The sequence below is a fragment of the Adiantum capillus-veneris genome, chromosome 14 (assembly GCF_014529385.1).
Source record: "Adiantum capillus-veneris isolate H3 chromosome 14, ASM1452938v2, whole genome shotgun sequence".
In the NCBI taxonomy this organism is placed as follows: Eukaryota; Viridiplantae; Streptophyta; class Polypodiopsida; order Polypodiales; family Pteridaceae; genus Adiantum; species Adiantum capillus-veneris.
In genome coordinates, this window is record NC_140944.1 from 133,314,348 (window position 1) to 133,327,861 (window position 13,514).

Sequence of the window (13,514 nt, forward strand, 5' to 3'; positions counted from 1 at the left end):
CAGATGATTTTGGAGGCACGGCCTAGGGTTTTCACAGTCCTTTGGCTTGTGTGAGCTACTATAGGAGTTTTTCACTGAGGATGCTTTATATCAGTCAGATAAATAGCACTGGACTTGGTGGTTTTCACCAGACCGCCTAAGGTGGACATAGTCTTGGGCAGATTCGTGTAGACTTGATCACTATCCAGATAGCTACACTTCACTACCTGTTTAGAGTATCTTTATCATGAGATGTATCCTGTGGTTTGTTACGAGATTTTGACCCATGATCTCATTGTACATTCGTTAGGTTTTTTCCCATATTTCTTGTAGATGGATTTATGGTCGATTTTATGTAATGCAAAGGGTCAAAGCTCGAGTTGAGAGAGAGAGAGAGAGAGAGAGAGAGAGAGAGAGAGAGAGAGAGAGAAATGAAATGAAATGTTATATTAACGTCTTCAAAAGGCCAAAATGACCTATGAGACCAATCAGTTACAAAATAGTGAATCTAATACCATGTCTGGGTACAAAAGAACTAGAAAAGAACTAGAAGTGGAACAAAATACTACTACTACTACTACAATCTAAAACTACGTGGGTGTAGCAGCTGATACAATAGGTACCCGGTAAACTGGATGTAACAGTGTGTGAAACAAAGATGGAAGAAATGGTGAGGATCCATCCTCATCTGCACTCTGGATGTCGAGAGAGTATGGCTCGAATCTTCTGTTGTAGTCTCCGTCGATGCTGTGTAGCTCCTCTCCTCAGTCGCGGTCGTCTGTATCTCTGTAGCTCCAATGCTCGGTCGATGAGAGTGCCAGTAGTGGTCGAATGAGTGTGGGACGAGCTCTGCAGTGGTGGCTGCTCCTCTGGCTGTCCCATATCTAGTGAAAAGAAATCTGTAATGTGTCTCTGGGACTGCCTCTCTCTAGCTCTCCCCAGTAAAGTGTCTCTATACCTGTGTAACTCAAGTAGATATAGTCCAAGACATCTCTGATCCTCATAACTCATGACCCTAGATAGAGGACCAAAACCCTCTCTGAATAAGCAGTGGAAACGCCCCCGTATCTCATAGAACACTGTGCAATGACATATGTAGTGCAACTCTGTCTCTGGCTCTCTCTGGCATAATCGGCATATCCTGCTGTCTGCTGGTATCCCTCTGAATCTACCGGTCTCAATCTCGAGCTGATGTGAGGATGTGCGTATCTGACCAATGGCACAACGCAAACCATGAGACATATGTGTGTCCATGTAGCTGGGTCGAATCACAAACCCATCTCCTGTGAGGTGGAGAAGATGCTCTCTATAGAAAGCCATCTTTGTGCTCAACTCCTGAGGCGGCTCTATCCATGTCCTCCTGGTGTCGAGCTAGATCAGGTCCTGACGAATGAGTCTAGTGATCTCCACCCGTGTAAGAGACAGCGAGGGTGCCTGAAGAGAATACTGGAAAGGGGGCAACCTGTCCATGGTGAAGCCATGCGTCTGAAACCATGAAGTCATCTGTGCATACCAGCATGAAGTGTCCCCCTGTAGAGCTAACTGTCTGGAATACTCAAGGGCCAATCTAGCATATCTGTCTCTAGTAGTATCCCATAGGCTGTGCACAAAGGACACTGATCTGGTAAGCGCCTCAATCTCCATGGGGGGGGCAGCTAGCTCTGCTCGAATGATCGCGTGAGGTACGGAGGCCTTGGCTCTAATCAATCGGGAGATCATAGATACCAAGGGCCTCTCCATACCTCTCCAACCATCCTGGCCTACAGAAGGTCCCCATACCTGTACCCCATACATCATAGCTGAGGCTACTAAAGTATCAAAGAGCCATAACTTTGTCCGAGGTTCCTGGAACTGAACCTGCGAACACATCCTCTCCAAGCCTCCCAAGGCCGCATAAGCTCTGGTCAGTCTAGTCTTTGCTGCTCTCCCCAAAGAAAACCTCGGCCCAATGAAGACTATCCCAAGGTAAGTGTATGCATCTGTATACTCCACAATCTCTTGACCATACGTGAAGGTCGGTGCCGATCTCCTGATCCACTGCGGTGTGGTGTTAAACACCATGACCTTGGTTTTACCAAGGTTTACAGACAATCCACTATCCTCTGCAAAACTGTGTAATGCATCCAACTGTCGCTGCATACCCTCTGGTGAGTCAGAGATCAAGACAATATCATCAGCATATAACAACAATGGGATCCACGTCCCTGCCAGCTGGGCACCTCTATCACCCTCTCTGTCAATGTAATCAGACACCTCATCAACATACATACCAAATAGAGTAGGAGACAATGGGCAACCCTGTTTCACCCCGATAGTGGAGTGAACTAAGTCAGATATCCCCTCTGGGGTGCGTACATGTCCCATCACTGATCTGTATAAAGCCATAATCCCCCAAATCAACACTGTGGGCACCCCCATCTCCTGCAGTCTGCGCATCAGTCGAGCTCTCGGTACCATGTCAAATGCTTTGCGGAAATCCACAAAGCTACAATAAATCCGTCTCCCATGTGACCTGCCCTCCTCAATGATAGCTCTGAGTGTCAGAATATGGTCAAGAGTGGAGAAACCCCTCCTGAAACCTGCCTGTCCCTTTGCCCGTACACCCTCACCCTCTGCCCAGTTACTCAACTGCTGCTCAATAATGGATGCATACAATCGTGCCAGTGTGTGTCCAACCATAATAGTGCGGTAATTTCCAGGCTCTGTAGGATCACCTGCCTTGAATATAGGCACAATAGTAGACAACCTCCAAGTCTCAGGTAATCCCTCACACATGGCACGATTGAACAACACTGCAAGAACCTCCATCAGCATATCCCTAGCATGTATAAAGTGCTCCGCTACTAGACCGTCATGATCGTAAGCCCTCCTGGTCCTCATCCTGTCAATGGCTCTCTTTACCATCTCAGTGGTAAAGAAGGTGCTCGTAGGTGGACATGGCTCTGTAGGATCTGGAAGGGGATCCTGCCCAGGAACCGTATATAACGATGTCGCATACTGGCCCCACACATCAGGAGAAGTAATCACTGGGGGAGGGGAGTGCTCATGGAAGAGTCGCCATGCCTCGCCTGAGTCTCTACTCAAGAACAACTGATACAAGTCTTGCTCCATCTGGGCCAGGTAAGCTCGTTTCTTCTTTCGCACAAGGCGCCGGAAAGCAATCCGCGACTGTCTGTAGGTGATGACTCCTAAATGAAGATCCCTCTGAAGCTGGGCTCTCATCTCTCTGCACTCCTCATCATACCAACTATTCTAGGGCATGCTCCCAGAATGTCGCCTCCGATCCGGTTGAGTGTGTGGGTATGCCTCTGATGCTGCATCATGTAGTGTCTCAGTCAATAAAGTAGTGCACTCCTCTACTGAGAGGCCTGGAGCAACTGTGCATAGACGATCCCAGATCGCCTCTGTATAAACCGAGTCAGTCTCTGGTGTAAATGTATAACGGGTGTGTGACCTGCCTCCTGATTTTTGGGCTGTACTAAACTGAAAAGATACGGACAGTGTCAAGAGAGCATGATCCACTGCTACGCCCACTGGTCTGGCTCCCACCGTGAAATCCTGAATACAAGGAATAAAGCTCGGCTGTGTCATAACATAGTCCACTGTACTGGCCCCATGTCTGTGTGGAAAGCATGTGAAGCCTGCTGCTCCAGGAAACCGCTGTAAGCCATTAAGTATGGCTAGCCCATGTGTAGTCGTCATCTCCGTGAGGTATCTCCCATACTCAGTCTGCTCTCTGTCATGTGAGCATCTGTCAAACCCCAGCTCACCCACATCCAACTCTCTAAGCATCTCATCTGAGGTGTCGTAGAAGACTGTCTGACAGTTGCCCGTTCGAGCATTGAAGTCTCCTAGGAGGATGATATCACCATCCCTAGAAAACTCCCATATATCATCATCTAGAATTGAGAAAGGTGACTGCCCTCTGGATACAGCATATACTGACGTACTGGGGGGGAAGTAACATATAGCAATATATAGAAATCGACCTGTGTCAGCTCTCAGCCTCACCCACATGTATCTAGCCTGATCATCTCTCCGTACAATATGTAGTAGTGGCTGTAGCTCCTCCCTAAACAACACCGCTACTCCTCCTGAACCTCTACTCCCATGCTCAGATCTCGTGACTGTTCTGTGGGCTGTCTCCCATTTGTATCCCACCACATGTGGCATACAAATGAAATGAAATGTTATATTAACGTCTTCAAAAGAACAGCAAGTTACAAGGTGGTGGATCTGATACAAAGTCAGAGTAACGAAAATAACCTACCAACAGTACAAAACAAAGATATATACTATGGGATCCTAGGTTGGTTGACGTGAGCTAAGAAAAAGACTAAGCAAAAATGGGCGGTTTATCACAAAAAATCTAGCATCGGTCGTTGGCGAATCTCATCAATTTCCTCTATGGTTAGTAGTCTAACCAAGCGTCGTGCATGCCTGGCCAGCGTGCTCCGAATCTTTTGACGTAGCCTCCATTGGTGCTGTGTAGTCCTTCGCAGTCGTGGGCGCCTGGATTTCCCCAGATCAATCGCTCGGTCGATCAATGTGCCGCTGGTGTGAGACGAGGGGGAGCTCTGTTGTGGGAGTGGCTCTTGCGGCTGTCCTGTTTCTGCTCTGAAGAAGTCTGTGATCCGTCTTTGAGACTGGCTAGCCCTGCCATTCATCAGGCTCTCTCTGTGTCTGCGCAGCTCGAGCAAGAACAAACCTAGGCATCTCTGATCTTCGTATCCCATTACTCTTGCGAGTGGTCCAAAACCCTCTCTGAACAAGCAATGGAAGCGACCTCGTATCTCGTAGTAGACAGGGCAGCGGCATGTATAATGCAGCTCTGTCTCCGGTTACATGTCACACAATGGGCATGTCCTGGCCTCTGTTGGTACTCCGCTGTATCTCCCAGTTTCAATCCGTAGCTGGTGAGACGATGTGCGTAGTTGGCCAATAGCACATCGTATCCCATGAGACAAGTGCTTGGTCTCGTCACAAAACCATCTTCCGTAAGTTGGAGAAGGTGGTCTCTGTAGAAAGCCATCTTCGTGCCCAATTCTTGTGCTGGTTGTATCCATGTCCTCCTAGTGTCTAGCTGGGTCAGGTCTTGGCGGATGAGCTTGGTGATCTCCGACCGTGTAAGAATGAGAGATGGTGCATCCAATGAGTACTGGAATGGTGGCAGCCTGTCTATGCTGAACCCATGCGCCTGAAACCATGATGTCATCTCCCCATACCAGCATGGTGTATCTCCTTGTATGGCTAATTGTCGAGAGGACTCAAGTGCCATGCGAGCATATCTGTCTCTGGGAAGTTCCCATGTGCGGTTTATGAAGGAGACTGATCTGGTGAGCGCCTCCACCACTAGTGGGGGGGCCGCTAGCTCTGCGCGGATAATGGCCCGTGGTACTGATGCCTTGGTTCTAATGAGCCGCGAGATCATAGAGACGAGAGGTTTCTCCATGTTCCCCCATCCGTCTGTGCGACCCGACCTCCTGTGGTGATCCAAAGAGGGCCCCCATATCTCAGCCCCATAGAGCAATGCTGAAGCCACCAAGGTGTCAAAGAGCCAGAGCTTCGTCCGGGGCTCCTGAAACTGAACCTGCGAACACATCCTCTCCAATCTACCCAGTGCTGCGTGGGCTCTAGTCAGTGTGGTCTCTGCTGCTCTTCTGAGTGAGAATGTGGGTCTGCTGAAAACCACTCCAAGGTAAGTGTAAGCGTCTGTGTACTCCACAGTCTCCTGGCCGTATGTGAATGTAGGTGCTGACCTCCTGATCCACTGTGGGGTGGTATTAAACACCATAACCTTGGTTCTACCAAGGTTGACAGACAAACCACTTTCGTGGGCAAAGGTATGCAGAGTATCCAGTTGACGTTGCATTCCCTCTGGGGATTCGGAGATCAACACAATATCATCAGCATATAACAGAAGTGGAATCCATGTCCCTGCCAGCTGTGCACCTTTATCCCCATCGCTGTCAATGTAGTCAGAAACCTCATCCACATACATACCGAAAAGAGTAGGAGAGAGCAGGCAGCCTTGCTTCACCCCAATAGTGGAGTGAACCGGTGTAGAAAGTCCCTCCGGGGTGCATACATGCCCTACTACTGATCTGTACAATGCCATGATCCCCCAAATGAGCTCTGTGGGTACTCCCATTTCTTGTAATCTGCGCATCAATCTAGCTTTGGGTACTGTGTCAAAAGCTTTGCGGAAGTCCACAAAGCTACAATAGATCCGTCTCCCATGAGATCTGCCTTCCTCGATGATGGCCCTGAGTGTGAAGATATGGTCAAGAGTAGAGAAGCCTCTCCTGAACCCTGCCTGCCCAGTTGCACGCATTCCTTCCCTCTCTGCCCATCTACTCAGCTGTTGCTCAAGAATGGATGCATACAACCGTGCCAATGTGTGCCCAAATCATAATAGTGCGATAATTCCCAGGCTCCATGGGGTCTCCTGCCTTGAAGATAGGTACGATTGTAGATAGGCTCCAAGTGTCCGGTAGGCCCTCACACATGGCACGGTTAAACATAACTGTGAGAAGCTCTGCTAGTAAGTCTTTGGCATGCATGAAATGCTCAGCGACTAAGCCATCATGATCATATGCTCTCCCAGTCCTCATCCTGTCAATGGCTTTTTTCACCATCTCAGCGGTGAAAAAAGCACATGTGTGTGGGCATGGGTCGGGGGGGTTGGGGAGGGGCGGTTGTCCAGGTACTGTGTACAAGGATGATGCGTACTGACCCCAGGTCTCTGTGGAGGAAATTGCAAGGGGGGGGGGGGGGGGGGGGGGGGGGGGGGGACTGCTCATGAAAGAGCCGCCATGCCTCCTGCGAGTCCTGACTCAAGAATAGCTGATATAGATCCTGCTCGAGTCGAGCCAAGAAAGCTCTCTTTTTCCACCGTACTAGGCGTCGGAAGTCCATCTGTGACTGTTTGAGAGAGAGAGAGAGAGAGAGAGAGAGAGAGAGAGAGAGAGAGAGAGAGAGAGAGAGAGAGAGAGAGAGAGAGAGAGAGATTTTGAAACCTTATATAATATGGCAGACTTGCACAGGCTATGTCCAAGGGCTATCTTCCTGAACCATACATCAAAGGGCTCATTAGTGCTCAACTTCTAGGGCGTGCTCAGCAGATACAAGATCAAGCTGTGAAAGGATTGTCGTTTTTTCTTGATGGTGCTCATAGCCCAGAAAGTATGGAGGTTTGTGGGAGATGGTTTTGTGTGGCTGTTCACAAAGCAAATTGTACTAGCGAAAGAGAGCTGCATGCGACAGATATGAGCAATGAACAACTTGATGCGCATGCTGCCAATAAAGGGGGATCTTCCATATTCAAAATCCATAAAACTGATGGAACATCAAAAAGGGTAATTATTTGAAATTGCTCTAAACAGTTTTACTTAATGATCTGATTGAAGATCCTGAGATTGTCAATGATTGATAAAGATTTTTCTAGACGATCTAAGGTGGCTTGAAGAAGGGCCTAATACCGTCATAAATTGCTTCATTTGGATTTTGGTGGCCTTGTCTTTCCTGGAATTTCAATTGTGTTTGGAGCTGTCTTTTAGAATTATGGGTTTTCTTTGAAATTTTTGGGATGGTAATAAATTTTGCACAAGTCTGATTACCCTTCTCTCAAATATAGAATGGGTACGTGTTTGGGTGTAGGAGTTCTGGGGCTCGTGCATGTGTGCACTCTTTAAAACCAAGAATAAAAATGAAAGTGAATGCGTCCTGATTTGTTAGCAGATTCAGTCCTTCATATCAAACTTGGATGGCTTTTTCCTGGGTAATTGTTCAATGTGCTCAGGCTGTATGTGTATTAACCTCGTGGCTTATCTGCTGTGCATTTCCTATGTGGCAACTATAAAATTGCTAGGCAGAGAGTATGCAGAGAGCAATTGCGGAAAATCATGGGCTCAAAGACAACCTACATAGAAAGCTTCGGATGTTTCTGCTTGTCAATCTGACTGAATCAGCTCTTCTCTGCAGTACTACTCTCAGGTCAGATACGGTAGTGACAAGTCACCATTTTGTGACAAAAGATGAATCTTTAAATTTTGATTAGGCAGACCTGGTAGTGAGAGATACATTTTCTATAGAGGATGATAGGTCTGAATAGATAGAAAGTAGATCTGGCAGGGAAAGTGATAGGGAGATAGAGAGAAAAGATCACACATCTATTGATCCCAAACAACCCTCTCAAGGACCTTTCATCCAGTTTTGAGAAATTGAACGAGGTGTACAATAACCGTACCTTGATGCTCATGCAAAGATAGTGGTACCTTCGACGGAGATCTCTCTGAATACCGAGTTGGTACCGGCTATCTTGGCACTGGCTATTGCTCTCTTTGAGACAATTTGCTGCTGAGAAGTCACTTCAAGAAACTTTTTGTGACAGGCATTTTTTGGGGCTGCTGTCTACCTGAATGGAGAAGCTAGATCTAGGGGTTTTCTTGGCTGTTGATGACGTGCAATAGGAGATCTAAGGGACAGATCTGATTTGAGAGGCTTCTAGGGTTATATCCAACTCTTTTTCTATCCATCTATGGGCTGAAATCTGCAGATCTAATGGCTGATTACTGGCTGCACCAAAATACAGATGAGGATTGCTTGTTCTCCTTGTTCTTGTGATGAATAGCTCCTAAATTCTGTAGTCGAGGGTGACTCACAACAGATCTGCCATGCACAACAGAAAAATGCAAGAGAAATGGGTGCCTAGCTGAGAGGAGGGGCTACAAAAACACTGGATGAGGGTGAGGGATGCCCCTAAAACCGCCCTGTCAACCAACTAGACCTCATGTAAATCATTAATGTAATGAGGGCTATTAGGTGTTCTAAGTGAACTAATGGAACTCTCCGGACATGTAGATCTCACGAAGAGGATCACAAAGGTGCTGGTACACCCTCTTCTAGGATTACCTTAGTTTATGGGTTGGCTCTGGTCCGTTGTTGCATGTCCTCGAGGCACATCGAGCCCATGTGCATGTGGCAAGGGCTGAGTTCCCCTCGGAGAAGTATTGGCCCCTAAGGTAGGTGCCCTTGCGGTACTTCTCTTTATTAATGCAACACATAACAACAATTCCCTGCAACCCAAAGAAGGCAATCCGACTTGGAGAGTGGACGAAATTGAGCACTAGGCTCTCTTTTTCAGCTTGAGTTTCTGAAAAAAGAACTCTCTTGAACCGATTTGGTTTTACAAGAATAGCAAACTGATAAAAGCATCTTCTTAGGGAAAAGCGCAAGAGAAAAACAGCTGCCTTGTCATCGCATGCCACATCAGCAGCTATCTGCCACACCATTGTGCTGCCACATTAGCATTTGTGCCACATCCCATCTGCAGCAGGTCATCCTTTGGTGACACCTTCTTTTCAGGGAAATTAGTAGACCCACTCAGCTTCCGTAAGTACTTTTATGGGGCCCTATCAAATGTGGGTGCAGGATAGCTTGTGGGAGTTGCAACTTGCCATACATGAGTACAGGGTATGTAAGTTGTTTGTGACTTAATTCAAACACTTGGCTATGCATGAAAGAAATGGATTCAGATGTTTCATGAAAGAAATGGATTCAGATGTTTATGTATGAGAAACTGCAAGGGTCTTGAAAGTGAGGTGAAACCTTAAAGAGATCAGGTGGTATCATGTCGTGAAGGAGAATAGCAAGGTTAGGATTGGATTGAGGTTCTTCCTTGTTATTTTCAAAGGCTATCAACTTTGAAGATTCTGCAGTTATTACTGGAGGCGTGGATTAAGTCACCTTTTAACAGGAAAGATCACTTTTTCCCTTTTTTTTTGGGTTTATCAGGTCTTGCTGTTTAACTGTATGCCACAGCGCGACCCCACTGTATTACTACCTCGTCTCATCAATACATGTGATAATCATGGTAGGAGATTGTTTTAGTTGATCTTGAGACTTCTCTTATGATCATTTAACTGACAGTAAAATCAGCTATGGCCAGGCTTTCCTTTTCATCATGCAATGTTTGTCCCGGGTCTGTCTTCATATACACAAGTCACTGTCGACCTTCCATCAGCTACAAAAGATGGAAGCTCTGAAAATGAGGACCTGTCATGGGAGAACTCCATTCAAAAAGTATATGACAGTTTACCTCAATCTCAAAGTGGAGGTAATGGTCAGCCAATTGTTATGCATACTTCTTTATCAATGTAATTGGTGTATTTAACTTTGATTTCATTAAAGGTACAGCTGAGAAGCAAAACAAAACAAGTGAGCTGTTTGGTGGTGTTCGGAGTTGTGTGGTGCCTTCCTTGCCAGCTGCATTAGATCTACTTCGTCAATACTGTCATGATCATTCTTCTCATAAGTTGCAGGTCAGTTTGGAGTCCTTTCCTGAGGTTGAATAAAGAAGAAATGAACAGTTTTTTTGTGTCTTTAGTAACAGACAATGGGATATCTGTTTTCCTTTGTCTTTTTTTTTGGGGGGGTGGGGGGGGAGAAGCAGATAATAGGGACTGTATAGAATGTAGCAAGTGGTGATGTTGAAGGTGAATTTGCACCTATGATGGAGTGTATAAGGTTGTTTGTATCACACGAGTAGCAAAGTTGCAATCTAAAACAAGACTGGGGGCGGGCCCTTCTGCAAGCTTATGTACATTCTGTACATAAATGAAGTCAGATTGGTCATGCATCGTAGTGTTTTTCTGCACAGTGTTGTCTTTATGAGGAGATTGCGCAATTTGCCCAAGCTACAACAGAAATTGTGCCTTCAGGTGGGTGATGCCCTTCGCGTGGCTGTCTCCCCCTATACCAGTAAACAAGTGAAAGATCAGGATGGCTTGCCAATATTTTTGGAGGGCAGACTTATCAGACCAGAAGTCACAAGATATGTCAGATATGAGCTGTGTTTGTCTGTGTGTGTGTGTGTGTGTGTGTGTGTGTGTGTGTGTGTGAGAGAGAGAGAGAGAGAGAGAGAGAGAGAGAGAGAGAGAGAGAGAGAGAGAGAGAGAGAGATCCTTATAATTGTTCACCAGGTGTTGGTGACTGGATCCCTTCACCTTGTCGGAGATGTCCTTCGAATGTTAAAAAAATAGAACCTCAATCCATCAAAAGGAGCACTCTGAAGCTGGGCAAAGTTTGCAATTACTCTGACATGCTAAAAAGGAGGTTTGGTGGTGAAGGGCAGTAAATTCCACATATCAAAGGGAGTCCTCATTGTTAGCCAAGAAACACTAAAAAATGAGGCAACGACTTTCAGCGGACTTTGAATGTCCGATGTGATTATCCATCAAAAGCATTTTTTTGTAGTAGAGAATAGCCAAATTCATTTGTAACCTATGAAGGAAAGTCCTGTGGCGCTTAGTGCTTAATTGTGATCTTGACCAAGATACCCAGCATGGTTTGTACAATCAACTCTTTATGGAAAGAGCATCCAAAAAGGTTTTCCAAAGAAAAGTAACATCTCTGTGTGCTTCTTTACATGGTTCTTCTCAACATGAGAGTAGCAATGCTAGCAAAAAGCAATATGCAAACTCTTCACTTTACACACTCCATATATGAGCTTGCAGTTTTGGATTCTATTGTAGCATTACTCTCAACTAGGCTACACAAAGATACAAAAGAATCATCTCTTGTAGCTGTGGACGACACGTTCTGCTCGGGCTTTACATATAAGGTACTACAACTGGTAAGGTGGTGAGGCAAACTTTGGACAAATATAAAATCGTGTAAAGAGCCTTTGCAGCAAGGTGGATGTTGTCATCTTATCTAATTTAGAAGATGGCCGTATCGGTCTCCATAATTTTGTAAAATAAATAACATCTACTTTGCCACAGAGGAGTGATTATGGAGAAAATGAAAAGCTCCATTTTGAGGATTCAAACGAACCTTGTATTCTTTGTTTAAAATGGTTATATAGCATGCATAGAATGTGAGCTTCTTATGCATCTTCTTCTTACTTTTCCCTTAGTCTTTTCTTCCCTTGTGAGTTTCCTTGTATTTTTTTATAATTGAATTTATATCTTTGGATGCCACGAGGGACAATGTTGTCACCGTGTGTGTTTAGAAGATGGCCGAGATGATCCGGAGGGGATGCATTGTCCCTTACACGGTTTGTACACATTTGCTCATGATAGTGAATTGTTTGTTAACCTTGGCAAAACCTAGGTTATGGTGACATCACATCACAGTGGGCCACAGTTACATATGGCCAACAGACGGTGGAGTATGCAGAGGCATACATCTATCTTGGGGTAGTCTTCAGTGGACCGATGTTTTCATTGAAAGTAGCAAAGACTAGACTGACGAGAGCTTATGCAGCCTTGGGAGGATTGGAGAGGATGTGTTTGTAGGTTCAATTTTAGGATCCTCGAACAAAGCTCTAGCTTTTGACAATAGTGGCTTCAGCTATGCTTTACGGAGTTCATATATGGAGACCCTCAGTGGACCACCACGTCATATCTGGTAGCACTGATGGATGGAGAGGCCTTTAGTCTCTATGATTTCTCGGATGATTCAGGCTAAGGCCTCCGTGCCACATGAGATTATTCGAGCTGAGCTAGCTGTCTCACCACCGCCCCCTCCCTCCCAGTCGAGGCACTTACTAGATCATTATCCTTCATGCGTAGTTTATGTGACCTCCCCAGAGCTAGATATGCTAGGCTAGCCCTAGAGTCATCTTGGCAGTAGGCGCTACAGGGGGATACAACATGCTGGTATGTACAGATGACATCATGGTTTCAGCATGTATAGACTGCCTCCGTTTCAGTACTCCTTGGATGCACCCTCTTTATATCATATAGGGACAAAGATCACTAGACTCGTACGTCAGGATTCGATTCATCTAGATATCAGGAGCACATGGATACAGCCAATACAGGAGTTGGGCACGAAGATGGCTTTCTATAGAGAGCATCTTCTCCAAGTCACGGAGGACAGCTTTGTGACTAGGCTCTGATACATGGATACACACATCTCTCATGGGATACGGTGTGCTATTGGCTAGATATACATATCCTCGCATCAGCTTCAAATCGAGATTGGCAGATTTTGAGGAGTACCAGCAAAGGCCAGGATATGTCGCTTATGTCGTATAGAGCCAGAGATAGAGCTACACTACATATGTCATTGCCTGGTGTATTATGAGATACGAGGCCACTTCCATTGTCTGTTTAGAGAGGAGCTTGCTAGAGTCATGAGATACGTAGATCAGAGGTATCTCGGATTGTTTTTACTCGAGTTGTACACATATTAGAGAGAGCTTGCTGAGGACTTCAGGGGAGAGCGAGTCTCAAAGGCATAGCACAAATTTCTTTACACAAGCCAGTGGACAACTAGAGGAGCAGCCGTTCACAACAAATTTAAGATCCCACCCACACCAGAGGTACGTTGATTGATCGAGCGATTGAGCTAGGCGAATTTAGGTGCCCACGACCACAGAGGTGCCTCACAACATCGACGGAGGTTGCAGCAGAGGATTCGGATCACTCTAGCTCAACATGCGAGACGCCCCGCCAGAGTAGAGTTTGATCCACCTACCTCTGTTGATTTGTTGACTTTACACACAGGAAATACTGGCACCTTCACTT

At 46.0% G+C, this 13,514-nt stretch overlaps 1 protein-coding gene across 3 annotated transcripts in view; it reads left to right on the forward strand.

Moving 5' to 3' along the window:
- LOC147443162 (folylpolyglutamate synthase-like) overlaps positions 1-11,873 on the forward strand; it is a 109,491-nt gene extending 97,618 nt beyond the window's left edge. For 2 of the 3 annotated variants that reach the window (XM_086529071.1, XM_086529073.1), the window contains exons 11-15: positions 7,026-7,337; positions 9,775-9,853; positions 9,929-10,096; positions 10,171-10,301; positions 10,962-11,873. In XM_086529071.1, the coding sequence (XP_086385197.1) occupies positions 7,026-7,337; positions 9,775-9,853; positions 9,929-10,096; positions 10,171-10,301; positions 10,962-11,021 (750 nt within the window). In that variant the 3' untranslated portion in view covers positions 11,022-11,873. The remainder of the gene's footprint in view (positions 1-7,025; positions 7,338-9,774; positions 9,854-9,928; positions 10,097-10,170; positions 10,302-10,961) is intronic. The other variant, XM_086529072.1, reaches the window with a different exon arrangement.
- Positions 11,874-13,514: the final 1,641 nt, after the last annotated feature.